Source organism: Sturnira hondurensis, unplaced genomic scaffold, assembly GCF_014824575.4.
Source record: "Sturnira hondurensis isolate 20B ecotype Veracruz unplaced genomic scaffold, ASM1482457v3 Scaffold0021632, whole genome shotgun sequence".
Classification (NCBI taxonomy): domain Eukaryota; kingdom Metazoa; phylum Chordata; class Mammalia; order Chiroptera; family Phyllostomidae; genus Sturnira; species Sturnira hondurensis.
Window position 1 is genome coordinate 4,037,365 of NW_028094263.1, and position 16,842 is coordinate 4,054,206.

General features: G+C 51.9%; 1 protein-coding gene and 1 non-coding gene across 2 annotated transcripts; one reads left to right on the top strand and one right to left on the bottom strand.

Moving 5' to 3' along the window:
- Positions 1 to 3,890: 3,890 nt before the first annotated feature.
- On the bottom strand, positions 3,891 to 3,964 carry TRNAN-GUU (transfer RNA asparagine (anticodon GUU)). Its single transcript has one exon. It is a non-coding gene; the product is annotated as a tRNA-Asn (tRNA).
- A 796-nt stretch (positions 3,965 to 4,760) lies between these two features.
- PSMB3 (proteasome 20S subunit beta 3) lies at positions 4,761 to 12,291 on the top strand. The gene is made up of 6 exons (XM_037033459.1): positions 4,761 to 4,892; positions 5,220 to 5,404; positions 7,791 to 7,898; positions 9,402 to 9,579; positions 10,995 to 11,089; positions 12,179 to 12,291. Exons 1-6 carry the CDS (start codon positions 4,890 to 4,892, stop codon positions 12,225 to 12,227), a joined length of 618 nt encoding a protein of 205 aa, XP_036889354.1. The 5' UTR covers positions 4,761 to 4,889; the 3' UTR covers positions 12,228 to 12,291.
- The last annotated feature ends 4,551 nt before the right edge of the window (positions 12,292 to 16,842 follow it).

The window sequence follows — 16,842 nt, forward strand, 5'->3', positions numbered from 1 at the left end:
GGGAATCCACTTCGGCCATCTTGGAAGAGAAAGAAGGGAAAAGGGGAGAGAAAAAAGGGAGAGAGAAAGGCGGACCCGGCGCGGCAGATTGGGGCTGGCGGGGGGTGGGGCGCAGACTCGAGCTGCAGGCCCGGCTTGGAGCCTTCTCCTCCCACAGGGATGTGTAGAGAGGCTGCACCGGCCCCTCATCGCAATCCCCAGACGGTTACGGGGCCGTAGGAGGAAAGGAAAGGGCAGTCTGCGTCCGCTTACCTGGGTTCGGGGTCCGGTGGGTCTCGGGGAGGGGGGGTGGGAGGGAGGGAAGGGAGGGGAGGGGGACCCCAGCCGTGTCGCTCGCTCTGGCACCGGGAGGGGAGAAACCTACGGTAAGAAAGGAGTTTGTGAAAGCGGCTTGGGGTGGGAGGGAGAGGGGAGGGGAGGGGACGGAGGGGGGAGGGGAGGGACCGGGGCTGGGGGGGACAAAATGGCTTTTTTTCCTCCAGACAAGAGTATGTCCCGCCCACTACTCATCCACGTGACCTCATTCCTTCAGGGTGTTTGCGGAGAGGGGCGGAGGAGGAGGGGGGACTGGCTAACGCGGCTGCCCCCCACTGGGGAGTGGGCCCCCCCAAACTAGGAGGTGACTTCACCCTTCCCAAACTGTCCTTGACCCCGGAGGATGAGTCCTCTTCTCAGTCACACTCTGCAACTCACCCCCCCTTCCCCCAAAATACGTGTGCGCCCCCCACCCGCCCCTAGCTGGGGCACCTGGAAAATGGTGAAATAAAGACTGGGCGGCACGCACTGTGGCTCGCTCCGCAGCCCTCCCGACTCGGCCAAAGGGCGCTGGGCTCGGGCGGGGAACGCGACGCCTCCTCAGCCATGCGTCCAGGTTGTTTTCATTCACTCTACGTAACAATCCCTTAAAATTAATTACTGCAATTGTAAGAGCATGTCCTCCCTACCCTCCTTGTCCCTCTCGGCGGCCCAATCACCGGCTCTAAAACGCAGCACCCGGGGACCCAGCTGGGGCGCCTCGAGGGAGCAAACCGCCCAGGGACTGAGGGAGAGGCGGGGGTGAAGGGGGTGGCGGGGGAGGCGGGTGCTTGGTCGATGTGCTGGAGGCTGGCACCCCCGGCGTGGAGAAAAATGGAACGCACCCCGGGCCAGGGGGCCAGGAGACGACCTGATGACCAGCACTCGGGCCCCAGGCCCGGGCCCCAGCAACCTGGCCGAAGGGGAGAGGCCGGAATAAACTAGAAAACCAGGCGCCGGGGCTCAAAAGTGGGCCCGCACTCCACCCCACCCCCCCGCCCGGCGTCGCGCTGTTCGCGCATTTTTCGCCTGAGCGCCGTTCGCGCTCGGCGCGGTTGGTGCGCCTCCTTCGCGGCAGTGGCGGCGGGGGGAGCCCGGGAGCGCAGAGGTGGCTGGCGCCCGCCGACTCCGACCGCTGCTCCCAGCTCCAGCCCAGGGTTCGCGTTCCCGTCCCCGGTGCATCCCGCCACGGGGAGAAAATGAGGGACGTGGCTGGGACACGCTGGGAGGAGCGGCTGAGGGTGGCGCCGGGGAACGCTAATCGATACTACGTTCTGGCAACTACCGTGGGCCTTCCTCGTTAAGACGGTCGATTTGCTTATTCGTTAGTCAAGATTTATTGCGGATGGTCACTGTGTCTGTCCTTTCAAAGAGCTCGACCATCCGGCCAGATGCGCCATTAAGCGCACTGACCGTGGTAGGCTCGAGTCAGGAAATTAGGAGGTGAATATTCGGAGAGATTTGAAGGGCCTGCCTCCTCCTCCTTCTTCCCTCCTCACTCACGACGCAGGCACACCCGAAGCTGGGGCCCGCGGGCGGCATGCTTTCAGCCAGTGACCAGGAGATCTGCGGACACTGGCCGCCAAGTGACCCTGCCTTCAGCCTTCAGCCCACACCAGCAGAATGGGGGCAGGGAGGAAGGGGGAGAGAGATTTCCAACCACGGAGAGGTAGTCAGAACCTGCAGGAGAAGGGCCGGGGGAGGATCTGGTCGCCTGCTCCCCTGTGTTTGCAAGCGGAGACTTGGAGTTCGTCTCCCCTCTTGGAAACAGGGCTCTTGGCGTGGACATGGTCACAGTCCCTGGGGCATGTGTGTCGCCTGCATCTTGGACTCTGCCAGGGAAGATCCATGCATCCTCCTCCCTCCAGCCAAGTCGCCCTTCCAGGAGGGGAGCGCAGCAGGGACTCCTGGTCTGCCACTCCTTTTGGGCCAGAAGATCCCCAGCAAAAGAAACCCAGGGCTTCCAAGTATCTCAGTCCCTCCCACGATTCACATGGGCATCCAGGGGCTTCACTTGAGTGGGTGGATGGGTGGGTGGATGGAAGGTACCTGCTACTATCTCCCTCTGAGTCCCCACTGCAGCTCTTTGATCCTGGAGTGCTGCCGGAGGGGACCGTGGTCCTCGCCTGGGGTACGTTTACTTGTTCTCCAGTTGTTAAGCGCCAGTCACGAGCAAACCCCGAGACAGAAGAAACACGCTGAAGATCCCACTATCCACTAAAACTTTATTTTAATTATGTCTGTCTCTGGCAACTGGTCCCCATATCCCTGGCTTTTCTGGTTTAGCAGGAGAACCTTCTGACTCAACCCTTTCTACGTCTGAATTTGTCCAGTGCGGGGACAAAGAAGAACCTGTCATGTCTTAGTGCAAGTACTGGGCTAGGCGCAGGGGACGTAAAGCTGATGAGCTCGCTTTTTCCCCCGCAGGGCACTCACAGGCCAATGGGGACAAATCTGGAGGGTTACACAGCCTGTCCGGCTAGCTTCTGTGGCACTGTGTACCCTCTGATTGCCCCCACCAGCCTGCGGGAGCCAGGTAGGGACGGGTGAGCAGTGGGCAGGACTTTCAGAAGAGGCCTCTTTCGAGTCCAACCTGGAGAACAGACCAGATATCAAAGGGTGTTGTTTGAGAGAGTCCTTCGCTCCGCTCTTTGGTAAAAGTGGAGGCTCCCACCCACACCCTCCCAGCAACTCTGCCCCCGGCAGACCTTAGGTGCCAATGCCTTGCCTCAGTCTGAGTTACATCTCACGTGATCCTCTACCTGACAACTACTCATCAGAAGAACCATTGTGTCTGCTACAGACTAGAAACTTCTGGAGGGGAGGAACCCGGGAAATCTAGGTAATTATTTCCAGCACATACCAACAGTGTCTGCCAGGATCAGATTCCCCTGAAGATGAGGGCAATGGCAGCACTGGGCGGCAGCTCCTCCAACGATTTTATGACTGGCTTTACCTCTGGTCCCTTACTTCAGTAAAGATGAGATCTGTGTCTCCCCAAAACAATGACCACTGTTAGTTCCTGCTTCTATTTTCCAATCCTCCTCACTTGTGTATTTCTAGAAAAAGTTGTTTTGTTGTTGTTCTTTCCCTTTTACTAATACCTACTGTAAACTGCTTCTCTTTTCCCTCTCTCCGTTTCCTCCCGGGTTTCCTTCAACTCACCTCGCCCATTTCCTCTGTCATATTCCCTCTTTCTGCCTCTGTATATCACAGCTTTGATTTCTCTCTCTCACCTTTCTTTTCAGCCCTCGGTTTGCTTCTGCCTTTGTCTCTCGCGTGGGAACATCGATTGAGGCCGACAATGGAAAACTGTCCACCTCCACCGCAAATTCATTCTTAATCCTATGAAAAAACGCAACCTGAAACGTATTGCACGGTGAGACAGAAACCTCTGGCTGTTTCTCCTGCGATCAAGATTAGAGGCGGAGCAGTGGAGAAAATGCGCAAGAAATTATCCCATCGTTGGCTAAATAACAAATTGTCTGTCACAATGGCCCTCTGATTTGCTACAGAAAAGGTGTTTTTCTGCCATTTGAACACCAAATTCGGCTTTCCAGCAGTTGGAAGAATTATATGTAAGACGGAAAAGATAGCGTCCCTGGGTGGGCTCGAACCACCAACCTTTCGGTTAACAGCCGAACGCGCTAACCGATTGCGCCACAGAGACTACGATAACTACTTGTGTGGCGGTGAGCGAAGTCAATGATAGCGAGCATGCGACGCAGCGGAAGTCGGAACGGAAACTGTAATAGGGCAAAAGAAATTGAACTCGGAGGAGAAAAGGAAGGGTCTGGATCCAGGGAGAGAAAGTGGCAGGACACCCACACTTCTCCTCCATTGGCTCTGGAGGGGTCGGTGCAAGCTTTCTCTGGGGCTTAGAGAAGAGAAATCTCTGAACGCCCGTTTTTCAGAGCGACCCCAGACTTGAAGATACCGTGAAACGGACCTGCTGAGAGTCCCCCAAAGCCCAACTTTCGGCTTCCAAACCTCCCCTTTGCAGCTGAACCCCTGCAGCTGCAGAATCCCTACTCCCGCCCCTCCCCTCGTGTTATTAAATATGCACTTAATGGGTGCCGATTTAATACCAGGCGCCGTTCTAGGCCGGCTAATGTCGAGTCTAGCACAGCGCCCCGCACACAATAGCTGTAAGGATTTCTGGAATAAATGAAACAAGCCTGCATGGGTAATCGGCGCGACCCATACAACGTGTTGATAAGCAACACCGTAGCCCTTCCGCTGGGGCGGCAGTGTGGTATCTCGGGCTTCTACAACTCAAGTGCACGCAGGTCCGCCCCCAGTCTTCCAGGTCCCGAGACCAGGTCCTCCGCGATCCCAGCATTCATTGCAACGACAGGTCCTTCCGCACATATAGTGACTTTTCACTTTCAGCTTTCCAGCCTTCGTTTTGGCCTCTCAATCAAACATTCCGTGCTCGTGATTGACAGGGGTACCTAACCAATAGAAAGCCAAAATATCCCGGAAAGGTCGGCCTTTCAGCCAATAGAGAGAAAACAGCGAGGGTGGTTGCGCAGTAAGATTCATAGCCGGTTTGCTGGAATTGTGGCGATTGGAGTTCCTACTACACTGCAATCATGGTGAGCTGGGGCTCGAGGAGAAGGAACTCGGGGTGGGATTGAGGAACTGGGAGGAACATGGGAAGTTTGCGAGGGGAAAGAGGGCCTGGTGGTCGACTTAAGAAAGTGGCACTGGTTTGAAGGGGCGCGCACCCGGGTGAGGATCATGGTGGGTGAATGCGGCTCCTCGCACCCCCGTAGGACTGATCTCGAACTGGAATTCGGGGAGTCCAGGCGCCTCCAGAGTGGAGGATGGTGTGTACAGGAGCCTCTGGATCAGGGGTTGGGCCAGGGGCTAAGGCCGCCTTTGGCCTCTCGCGCTGAGCCCCTCCACTCTGTCTGTCCTAGTCTATCATGTCCTATAACGGAGGGGCCGTCATGGCCATGAAGGGGAAGGACTGTGTCGCCATCGCTGCCGACAGGCGCTTCGGAATCCAGGCCCAGATGGTGACCACGGATTTCCAGAAGATCTTTCCCATGGGCGACCGGCTATACATCGGCCTGGCCGGGCTAGCCACCGACGTTCAGACCGTGTAAGTGTCGGGGATCCCCGTCCACACCCAGGCCTCTTGGACAAGCCTTGCCTGGCGTCGTGAGTGGCCTGAGTGTCAGTCAGCTACCAAACGGCTTCAGTGAATTTGAATCTTTGCCGGACACCGTAAGCGACACAGAGTTGTAGCCTAGCCACCTTACACCAGCATTTACCCTGTGTCAGACTCCGTGGAAAGCCCCTTACCTGCACGGAGTCATTGAATCCTCTTAATGACATTCCCGTGGTGCTATGCTGTTTTGCAGATCAGGGAACCGAAGGTCTTGCTCAAGATGCAAGGCAGTGAACGTGAGCCAGGATGCCACATAGGCCTCTCTGAGGCCAAAGTCTGCACTCAGTCTCTGAAGAACTCAGGTCTAGGTGGGAGACAAGGCAGGCATACAGAAAGATAACTGACCCATGATGAGCTGGTGCTTATTAACTGCTAGATTCGTTACCTAGGTTACCGATTGTCCTGTGATTTGAGACAAGGGAGGGTCTGGGAAATTAAATAGGTAGCTATTGGGATGGTCCAGGTGTGAGGGGTTTGGGTCCTAATGGGGTGGTGCTGATGGGAAAGCAAAGGAAGGCATTTCTGACTGTGGGAGCTGGCCAGCCTTGGTGGCTACTTGGACATTGTGAGTCCAAAGAATCATTCATTGAAGTTGGAGTTCATGTCTTTTAGCTGTTACTAGTGTCTAGACTAGTTACCTGGCACGTAGGTAAACAGTTTAAAGATGATTTCTGTTTTGAACATGTTGACTAAAATATAGTAACTGAGAGGACTAGTTTTAGAGGGAGGCGATGACTTTGAGTTTGACACTAATTCTGAGGGGACAAGACATGCCAGGTAGAAACATCGTGTGAGCAGGTGGGGTATGAAGTCATCTCTCAGGGCTGCAGTGGCATTGGTGAACTGTTGAACCTATGGGAGAAGATTCTGGAGAGACAAAAGAGAGGGGGAAGTACACTCCAGCTCAAGAGCTGAACTATGAAATTAGCAGCGGGGCTAGGAGAGAAGCAGAGGAAAATAATCAAGATAGAGTGTCAAGAGGGGAGGTGCAGTCACAGGTAAGACAGGCCCTTCGGGAAGACAGTGACCTAAGGAGCAGCAGTTCTTGGACTTTGTTTCTAGAATATTGAGAGACCAGTCCACTAATGTGGGTGGAAGCTAGGCAGAAAATTTCTCTTATTTCCCTTAAAACTCCCTAAGTCTCAAGAACATATAAATTGGAGACTATGTCTACGATGTGACTCAGCCAGCCATTTCCTGCCAGTTCTGGTGGAATCAGACCGGTAGCATACGTAGAGTTCCGGTCAGTGCGAAGACCCCCTAATCCTTCCCCTCTCCATGTTCTCCTCTCACCGTTTCCTTTTCCCCAGGAGGTTTTTCTCACTGTGTTTGCTTGCTTGTGGGCAGTAATTGCTCATTTTGCCAGGGCTTTGCTTCCTCACTTTTAAGGTAAAACTAAAGTCATGTCCGAGGCTCTTTGTTCTGGGGGCCTGTGACTGTTTGCTTTGCTTCTGGCCGGTATAGCATTAGTCTGCTCCCTGCAAGGCCCTGTCCCTGGGCTCTCAGATGGCACTAGAGGAGTTGTGGCCCTTTTTCTTAGGCACCTCCCAGTCCCTTAGTGCAGTAGCTGTTGCTTAAGACACGTAAGATACATAAGACTTTGCAGTTTTCCAAGCACCTTGTCGTGTACCCATATATGATCTCACCACCAGATGATTTATTTTCCCCTCATCTCATGGATGGCCAAGTTAAGTTGGAGGAAGAAAGCTCTGCCCGGGTCAGCGCTCTCAGCCCATTGTTCCTTCTGCTGTAAGCTGCCGTGGCCAGGTCTGCAGCGTACTCCTGCCACGGGTGTTGAAGGAAGGAGCTGTGCATTTTATTGTATATTAGTTATTCCTCAGAAAAAGAAGGCGAACATCGCCCCTCAAAAATGTGTGGGAGCCCAGGCTGGTGTGGCTCAGTGAATTAGTGAATGGAGTGCTGACCTACAAACAGAAGGGTTGCCGGTTCAGTTCCTATCAGGCACATGCCCGGGTTGCAGACCAGGTCCCCAGTGGGGGGGGTGTGAGAGGCAACCACACACTGATGTTTCTCTCCCTCCTTTCCTCTCCCTCTGAAAATAAATAAATAAAATCTTTTTTTAAAAGTATAGAAAAAGGTTAGTACAGTGGTGTGTTTGCAGGCGTTAAATTTTGGACAAGTCCTGAAGCATGGACTTGAGGTTGGAATTCTGGTGAGAAAAATCACTGGGAGGGGAAGCGAGGAGTCTCGTCGAGGGCTATGAATGCCTGTCTTCCTACGTACCCCCTGACCTCCGCAGACCGGACACCAGAGGACAGTCCGCAGTGACTTACTAATTTTCCTCTTCCTCCCACAGTGCCCAGCGCCTCAAGTTCCGCCTGAACCTGTATGAGCTGAAGGAGGGTCGGCCGATCAAGCCTTACACCCTCATGAGCATGGTGGCCAACCTCCTGTATGAGAAGCGGTGAGCGGCAGCGCAGCAGGTCCCAGAAGAGTGTTCTGTTTAGTGTGCTTTTGTAGTGGGGATGAGGTGCCACAGGAGCTTACCTCAGTTAATCTGTGGTACAGTTAGTTACACTATACATCATTTCACCTACAGTCACTGAGCCTCTCTCCAATGTTAAGTAAGCATTTCCCACATAGCCTGGGACTTGGAGAATCAGAAACCTCTGATGGCCAAGTAGGCATGTAGTAGGGAGCGGTGCCCAGGAAGGGGATACGTCCTCATTCTCCCATTATTTGCAAGACAATATCTTTAGTTTGAACATGTTGCACATGTTGACTAAAATATAGTAATTGAGAGGCCCAGTTTTCAGAGGGCCTGACCTCCTCATGGGAAAGGAAAAGCTACTTCAGAAGGTAGGGAATGCAAATAGCAAATAAACTTGCTTCTAGGCAACAGAATTAACCACCCCCAGAGTACCCTGCTGCCTCCCAGCCAGGGGCCACCCTTACTCCAAAGCTAATTCTGTGACACATTCTCTGGAGTGGCAGGGAACCTGGGAGTGGGGTATGTTGACTTTGGTCCGTTCTCTTTAAGGCCTTCATGATAAGGCCAACAGAAGGGGCATAACTGTAGAATTCATTGCAGAAGCTGGGGTGGAATTGAAGGGAGAAAGAACCCCGTGGTCCTTTCCCGCCCACCTCTGGGCAAAACTGGGTGGCAAGAATACAAGTTGAGCTCTTTTTCCTTTTTAATTTTTTTCTTTTTTTTTTTAACTTTATGATTTGGGAATAAGTTTAGACATAAAGAAAAAGTTGCTCGAGTACTCTTTAGCTTTCAAAGCTAAGTCTTTGCTAACTGGAGCATATTATTGCCTTTTTAGTATTAAAAAGTTAAAGGGTTATTATTATTATGATTAGGTATAAGTTAATATCCGCAGCCGTTTTATCCTTATAAACTGCCTCAAATCTTTTTTTGAAAGGAGTGGAGGTCTAATAGATGTGTAAATAGAGGATGGAATGGTGCTAGGACTGGGGTTAAGGTAGGGAGATTATAGGAGGAAGAGAGGGTCAGGGGTGAAAAGGATAGAAGGTAAATGTTAGAGGAAAAAGAAGGGAGATCTTAGGGTATTGCCAGATGCCAGGAGAGGAGGAACAGCTTCATCAAAGCTGCCCCACAGGGCCCTGGCTGGTGTAGCTCAGTGGATTGAGCGTGGGCCAGTGAACTAGAGGATCGTGGTTTGATTCCCAGTCAGGGCACATGCCTGGGTTGCAGGCCAGTTCCCAGCAGGGGACTCACGAGAGGCAACCATACATTGATATTTCTCTCCCTTTCTCCTCCTCCCCTCTAAAAATAAATAAATAAAGTTTAAAAATAAAAAGCTGGCCACAGGGCAAGGGGATCTTCCCAAACAGGCTGTCCGTTTCCCTCCCTGGGTCTTGGCCAGGGCCTTGGCCTGAATAGGCCTGAACAGGAAAGTATGTGCTCTCAAGTTCTGGTTTCTCTCTGCTCCTGGCTCCACAGGTTTGGCCCCTACTACACCGAGCCAGTCATTGCCGGGTTGGACCCGAAGACCTTTAAGCCCTTCATTTGCTCCCTAGACCTCATTGGCTGCCCCATGGTGACTGACGACTTTGTGGTCAGTGGCACCTGTGCCGAACAAATGTACGGGATGTGTGAGTCCCTCTGGGAACCGGACATGGTGAGTTGGTTGCACGGAGTGGGCTGAGCTCTGAGGCACCTTCCCCTCCTTCACCATCAGGGAAGAATGTGTTTACCTTGCAGGTAATGGGGAGAATGGTGCAGGTGGGAGAGAAAGCCAGAGCTCTGAGCGAGAAACTCCATCTGCCAGGGCCTTGGGGTGGGCTGGCTGGCTCTAGGGGAGAGTGTCTTCTGTTGGGGGACTCCAGTGAGTTATGTGCTACAACAAATAACTCCTCACATTGGGTTTCCAGGGGTTTTACATTGATTCATTTAACAAGGTGTGAAGCATAGGGTTAGAGGCAGCTTAACAGAATGGGCTCTGGAGCCAGGTTGTCTGGGCTGGGAAACCAGCTCCACCCACTTAGTTTTGTTCTTGGGCCAGTCTATTTTACTTCTCTGCTATAAAGTGGTGGCACTAATAGAGCTCACCTTATGTAAATGAAGGTGTGAGGAAGACACATGAAAAGACTGGAGCGGTGCGGTACCTGCCAGTGAGGCTTGTCTGCTGTGCCTGCTCTCTCAGGCTCTGTCTGTCTTCAGGGCTCACTGCAGACGCCCAAAAATCTCTGTTAAAATGCAGTTTGCTAGGAGGAGGCGAAGGAAGAAAGAGGGAGCTTGACTGGCTGCAGGAACAACCTGTGCAAAGGTGCAGGTGGGGCCCAGTGTGTTCAGAGACTGGAAAGTGGCGCTGGGGCTGCTGGCGTGTGGGCGGGGCGTCAGGGCAGGTGGTGGCCCCGAGTGAGGTCAGGATGCGGCTCCAAAACGCCCTGAATGCCAAGCAGAGTTTGGACTTTTTCTTCTGGCGTGGCGCCAAAAGCAGGAAGGTACCTGAGGGAACCAAAGGTGGGCAGTAGATGGGACAGGCTCTTGGGTCACCAGCAGGAGGCGCTGAGGTCCTGAGTAAAGATTGCTGTGGTGGGAGGGCGGGGCAGCCAGAGTCTGGAGGACTCTGTCTTTTAGAGCAGAGGCGAGGGAGGGGAGATAATGAGGGCTCCTGAGTTTTCTGACTAAACCAATGGAGAGAGAGAATGAAGACAGGTGGGGTCTGGGTGGAAGTGTGTTGTCAGGGCTGGGCAGGTAGAGTTTTGAAGGACCAGTGTGTCACCCAGGGGGTGAGTCCATCAGACAACCGATGTGGGAGCCAGGTAAGGAGTCTTCTGTCCATTTTACAGAAGAGGAACTGAAGCTTAGTAAAGGGACATAAGGCGTGCCCATGGTTACACTGCTGACTGGTTTAGGAAGTGCCGGGCTAAAATATAACCCTGCTTCCTTCTCAGAAGGAGCTGAGGGGCCTTTTAACTTTGGGCACAGGAGGGCCCCCAGCCAGAGTCCTTGAGCCTAGAAAAGAGACTTGAGAAGCCAGACCAAGTCAGAGTCTGTGGTTGTGGGAGTGAGGCTGCCCCTCTGTTGCAGGATCCAGACCACCTGTTTGAAACCATCTCACAAGCCATGCTGAACGCAGTGGACCGAGACGCCGTGTCCGGCATGGGTGTCATCGTCCATGTCATGTGAGTGTGAGCTGGGAGTCTAGAAGCTTTGCAGATGTCCCCTCCCGCACAAACGCCCCATCTTCCCAGCCCCCCCCCGCCCCCCGGCAGGTGTGAGATGAGGCTTTTGTGGCAGAAACAGGCTAGAAATCCATGCCTCCTTGAGGGGGGTGCCTGAGAGCCTGCCTAGGTTCCCCTGGCCTCTGTCACGTGAGGCCTGCCCCATGACCCCGGGTCTCACCCCTTGTTCAGACTGAAAGGGTCCTTAAGGGTCCCCAAAGTCTCAGAAAATCTGTGCTGTGATGCGTCTACTGTGCGTTGATTAAAATACTGGATGGCTCCCTCCCCCTCACCCACCTCCCACTTGTGTAGAGCCCACAACGGTGTGAAGCCCTGGGCTCTGGGAACTGTTTTGCATTGACCTGTTTTCCATCTGTTCTCTNCCTGGCCTCTGTCACGTGAGGCCCGCCCCTTGACCCCGGGTCTCACCCCTTGTTCAGACTGAAAGGGTCCTTAAGGGTCCCCAAAGTCTCAGAAAATCTGTGCTGTGATGCGTCTACTGTGCGTTGATTAAAATACTGGATGGCTCCCTCCCCCTCACCCACCTCCCACTTGTGTAGAGCCCACAACGGTGTGAAGCCCTGGGCTCTGGGAACTGTTTTGCATTGACCTGTTTTCCATCTGTTCTCTGCCATCCCCTTTTTCCTCCTAACTATTCAGATGTCCCCAGCACCCTGGCTGGATGAAGTCAGTGTTCTCCCGCTGCTCTCCTTGGGTACATCCCAGAATGAGCACGGGGAGCCTTTTGTTGTGGGAGAGCCTGCTTAATTCCCAGGAAAGTGATTGGGACTGACAGAATTTATGGCCCCAAGGTTCATTTCTGGGCCTGGGGGAGCTCCTTCCCTTTGAGGGCTTCCCAGTCCGCCCGGAACCATCTCAGCTCTCAATGGTCCCACCTACTGCACCAGTCACCCCATTTCTCCGTCCCCCGCTCCCTTCAGGCTGAGGACATGAGCGAACATTAACGTTCACGAGCGAAACAGGCGCGCCTGGTTAGGACGGCCGCTTGGCCTGCAGCCTTGATGTTTTGTGATTCTTTTTCCTCTACAGTGAGAAGGACAAAATCACCACCAGGACACTGAAGGCCCGGATGGACTAACCCTGTACCCAGAGCCCATGTTTCTGTTCTTTTTGTTTTTTTAAGTAAAATAGTTTTCCTTTCATTCCTGCTTGAGTCTTTCTCCACAGCTCCCTGTCCCAGTCTGGGTGGTTACAAGCAGCTCCTCAGGGTACAGCGCAGCCCTGGGGTGTTCTGACCGCCAGCGTGTCCACTAGCACACGGGTGGGGACGGTGTCTACATGTCAGGTGTTGAGTGCCTGCTACGAGCTAGGCCCTGCCTGCCTGAAGCGCCTTGCACATTCCGGAACTCAATCATAGTGACTTAAGGTAGTGGGCGCCACCCTAATTTAAGGGCAGTTAAATAAGTTGCTCAGGCAGTGCAACAAGTGGCAGCGCAAAGACGTAAACCCGAGTCCCATTTGGCTTTGAAGTCCAGAACCCTTTTCACTCAGCCCTACTGGAAAACCCTAAGTCCTGTCGTTGTTTCAGGTAGCGATCTGGCCAGGCACCCACAAGTAATACCCTGTCCATCAGTGTCTCTCAACCTTGGCTGTACATTAGTCACCTGGGGAGCTTCTAAAACAGATGATGGGGATCTCGGCCCTCAAGATTCTTTTTTTTTTAAATATAAGTTCTTGGCTAATACATTTCCCATACTATTTTTATCCTCCCCCTATTTTCTACTTACCGTTTATGCTACTTATTCTCTGTACCTTCTCCCCCCTTCTCCTCCTCCCACTTCCCTGTTGCTAACCCTCCACGTGATCTCCATTTCTATGGTTCCACTCCTGATCTAGCTGTCCTCTTGGTTTGTTTTTGTTTTAGGTGTGGTTAATAACTGAGTTTGCTGTCCTTTCACTGTTGATATTTTTTATCTTCTTTTTCTTAGATAAGTCTCTTTAACATTTCATATAATAAGGGCTTGGTGATGATGAACTCCTTGAATTTGACCTTGTCTGAGAAGCGCTTTATCTGCCCTTCCATTCTAAATGAAAGCTTTGCTCGATAAAATAATCTTGGATGTAGGTCCTTGGATTTCATGACTTGGAATACTTCTTTCCAGCCCCTTCTTGCCTGTAAGGTCTCTTGAGAAATCCGCTGACAGTCTGATGGGCACTCCTTTGTAGGTGACTGTCCCCTTATCTCTTGCTGCTTCTAGGATTCTCTCCTTCATTTTAGTCTTGGCTAATGTAATTATGATGTGCCTTGGTGTGTTCCTCCTTGGGTCCAACTTCTTTGGGACTTTCTGAGCGTCCTGGATTTCCTGGAAGTCTATTTCCTTTGCCAGAAACATCAATGTATGGTTGCCTTTTGTGCATCCCCTGCTGGTAGTTAGCCTGCAAGGAACCGGCCTACAACCCAGGCATGTGCCCTGACTGGGAATCGAACCGCAATCACCGGGTTCGCAGGCCTGTGCTCAATCCACTGAGCTACGCCAGCCAGGGCCATTTTTTTGAATTCTTTTTTCTTCATTCTTTTCTGTTTAGTCATTTTTTCTTCCTTCTGGTCCACTCCCTTAATTTGAGTCCCAGTTTCCTTTCCATCACTATTGGTTTCCTATGCATTCCCCATCATTTCAATTAGTTTAGCCTTCATTTGTTCCTCTAATTTGTGACTAAAGTCAACCAGTTCTGTGAGCATCCTGATCACCAGTGTTTTGAACTGTGCATCTGAAAGGTTGGCTATTTCTTTTTTTTAAAATATATTTTATTGATTATACCATTACAGTTGTTCTATTCCCCCCTTCATTCCCCTCCACCCGCCCACTCCCTCCCCCACCCTTCTCCCCCCTTAGTTTATAACCACATGTCTCAACTTCTTTAGATTCTATATTTCCCCCACTATTCTCGCCCTCCCCCCTATCTATTTTCTACCTACCATCTATGCTATTTTCTGTGCCTTCTCCCCCCTTCTCCTCCTCCCACTCCCCTGTTTCTAACCCTCCATGTGTTCTTCATTTCTATGGTTCCACTCCTGATCTAGCTGTCCTCTTGGTTTGCTTTTGTTTTAGGTGTGGTTGTTAATAACTGTGTGTTTGCTGTCCTTTCACTGTTCATATTTTTCATCTTCTTTTTCTTATATAAGTCCCTTTAGCATTTCATATAATAAGGGCTTGGTGATGATGAACTCCTTGAACTTGACCTTATCTGAGAAGCACTTTATCTGTCCTTCCATTCTAAATGAAAGTTTTGCTGGATAAAGCAATCTTGGCTGTAGGTCTTTGGATTTCATGACTTGGAATACTTCTTTCCAGCCCCTTCTTGCCTGTAAGGTCTCTTTTGAGAAATCCGCTGACAGTCTGATGGGTACTCCTTTGTAGGTGACTGTCCCCTTATCCCTTGCTGCTTCTAGGATTCTCTCCTTCATTTTAGTCTTGGCTAATGTAATTATGATGTGCCTTGGTGTGTTCCTTCTTGGGTCCAACTTCTTTGGGACTCTCTGAGCTTCCTGGATTTCCTGGAAGTCTATTTCCTTTGCCAGACTGGGGAAGTTCTCCTTTATTATTTGTTCAAATACATTTTCCACTCGTGGCTGTTTCTTTCCCCCTTCTGGTACCCCTATAATCCGGATGTTGGAACGTTTAAAGATGTCTTGGAGGTTCCTAAGCCTCTCCTCATTTTGTTGAATTCTCATTTCTTCATTCCTTTCTGGTCGGATGTTTCGTTCTTCCTTCTGGTCCATTCCATTGATTTGAGTCCCATTTTCCTTTCCATCGCTATTGGTTTCCTGGACATCTCCCTTCATTTCAATTAGTTTAGCCTTCATATGTCCCTCCAATTTGTGACTGTACTCTACCAATTCTGTGAGCATCCCGATAAATAGTGTTTTAAATTGTGCTTCTGAGAGCCTGGCAATCTGTTGGTCGCTTAGAGTTATTGGCTCTGGGACTTTGAGTTCTTCTTGAGCCATCCTTTGGGCTGTTTGTGCCTGTTAAGTAGCAGGAACGGAGCCCTAGGTTTTCACCAGAGCAGGGCAACTCAGTCGCTGGGCTGTGACGTTGTATGTGGGGGCGGGGTCAAAGAGGGACAATGGCTTCCCTCCGCCGCCCGCCACCACCCGCCGTGACCCCCACCAGCACCGCAGCCACCACCGTCACCAGGGTCACGCGCCCCACTCCACTGCACGTGAGTGTGCCACCGCTGTCAGCCCTCCACCACTGGGTTCGCCCCCTGGGGCCTGCGTGGTCCGTCTCACTGCGCGCGAATGTGTGACCTTGGTCAGTCTGCCCCGCACCCAGACTAGGTCCGGGCTGCCTGCACTCCTAGGTCTGTCCTTCCCGACCCTGCTCCACTGCTGGCTTTGCCTCTCTTACCGTCCCCGTTGAACGGTTTGTAGCTGTCGGACTTCCATATAATTCGGTTTTTCTGGCCTCTGGGTGTGTGTTAGTTCTCCAAAACTTTTGTTGTATCCAAACTTGGTTGTGGGAGAAGGCACAGTGTTTCCACCTATGCCTCCATCTTGGCGGAAGTCCTGAAAGGTTGGCTATTTCTTGGTCGCTTAGAATTATAGGCTCTGGGGCTTTGAGCTGTTCTTGGGTCATAATGTTTTGGTCTGTTCCCACCTGTTAGGTATGAGGGGTGGAGGCTTAGGTGTTCACCAGGGCAGGGTGACCCTCTCGCTTGGTTGTGATGCTGTACATGAGGGTGGGGTCAGAGAGGGGAAAAAAATGGCGCTTTGCTCTGCTCTCTCAGATTTCTGTCCCTTCTGCGGCTTCCCACAAGCAAATTGGGCCCCTCTGGTGCTGGTTCCTGGGTGTGTGGGCCCGTGTACTCTCCAGGACCCTGCAGGTCTCTCCAACGAACTCTCTGTGAGCCTGGGAGCCTCTCCCGGCACCTCAATCCTGAAAGTCTTCCCAATTGGCCCTTTCAGGCTCTAATTCCCATCACTGGGGCCCTAGCCTGAGCGGTCTGTCTCACTGTGCACTCCTTCACTTTGTTGATCTGCACGCGAATGTGTGACCGCGGTCAGCTAGCTGCCCTTCGCCCTCACTGGGTCCTCCTGTTGCCACCCCACACCTGGGATCCGCCAACCACCACCGCCTACGCTTCTGGGTCGATCTGACTGAAGGATCTTTCCTGCCCGACCCGCTCCGCCGCTGACTCCACCCCTCTTACCAGTCTGGCTGAATGGTTCGCTGTTGTCAGACTTCCGTACAGTTCAATTTTCTGTGTTTTGGCTGTGTTTTTGTTACTAAAACTTTGTTGTCTTTAAACTTAGTTGTGCAGGGAGGCACAGTGTTTCCACCTACGCCTCCATCTTGGCCGGAAGTCTCACCATCTATGCTACTTATTCTCTGTTCTGTTTTTCCCTCTCTCCTACCACTCACCTGTTGCTAACCCTCCATGTGATCTCTATTTCTATGGTTGTTCCTGTTCTAGTTGTTTGCTTAGTTTGTTTTTGTTTTTGGTGTGATTGTTAATGATTGTGAGTTTGCTGTCATTTTACTGTACATGTTTTTTATCTTCTTTTTCCTAGATAAGTCCCTTTAACGTTTCATATAATAAGGGCTTGGTGATGATGAACTCCTTGAACTTGACCTTATCTTAGAAGCACTTTATCTGCCCTTCCATTCTAAATGAAAGCTTTGATGGATAGAGCAATCTTGGATGTAGGTCCCCATTCTAAATGAAAGCTTTGATGGATAGAGCAATCT

Coding starts and splice junctions, on each gene's coding strand:
- PSMB3 (XM_037033459.1), top strand. Junction 5,405..7,790: donor GCCACCGACGTTCAGACCGT/GTAAGTGTCGGG, acceptor TTCCTCCCACAG/TGCCCAGCGCCTCAAGTTCC. Junction 9,580..10,994: donor CCCTCTGGGAACCGGACATG/GTGAGTTGGTTG, acceptor CCTCTGTTGCAG/GATCCAGACCACCTGTTTGA.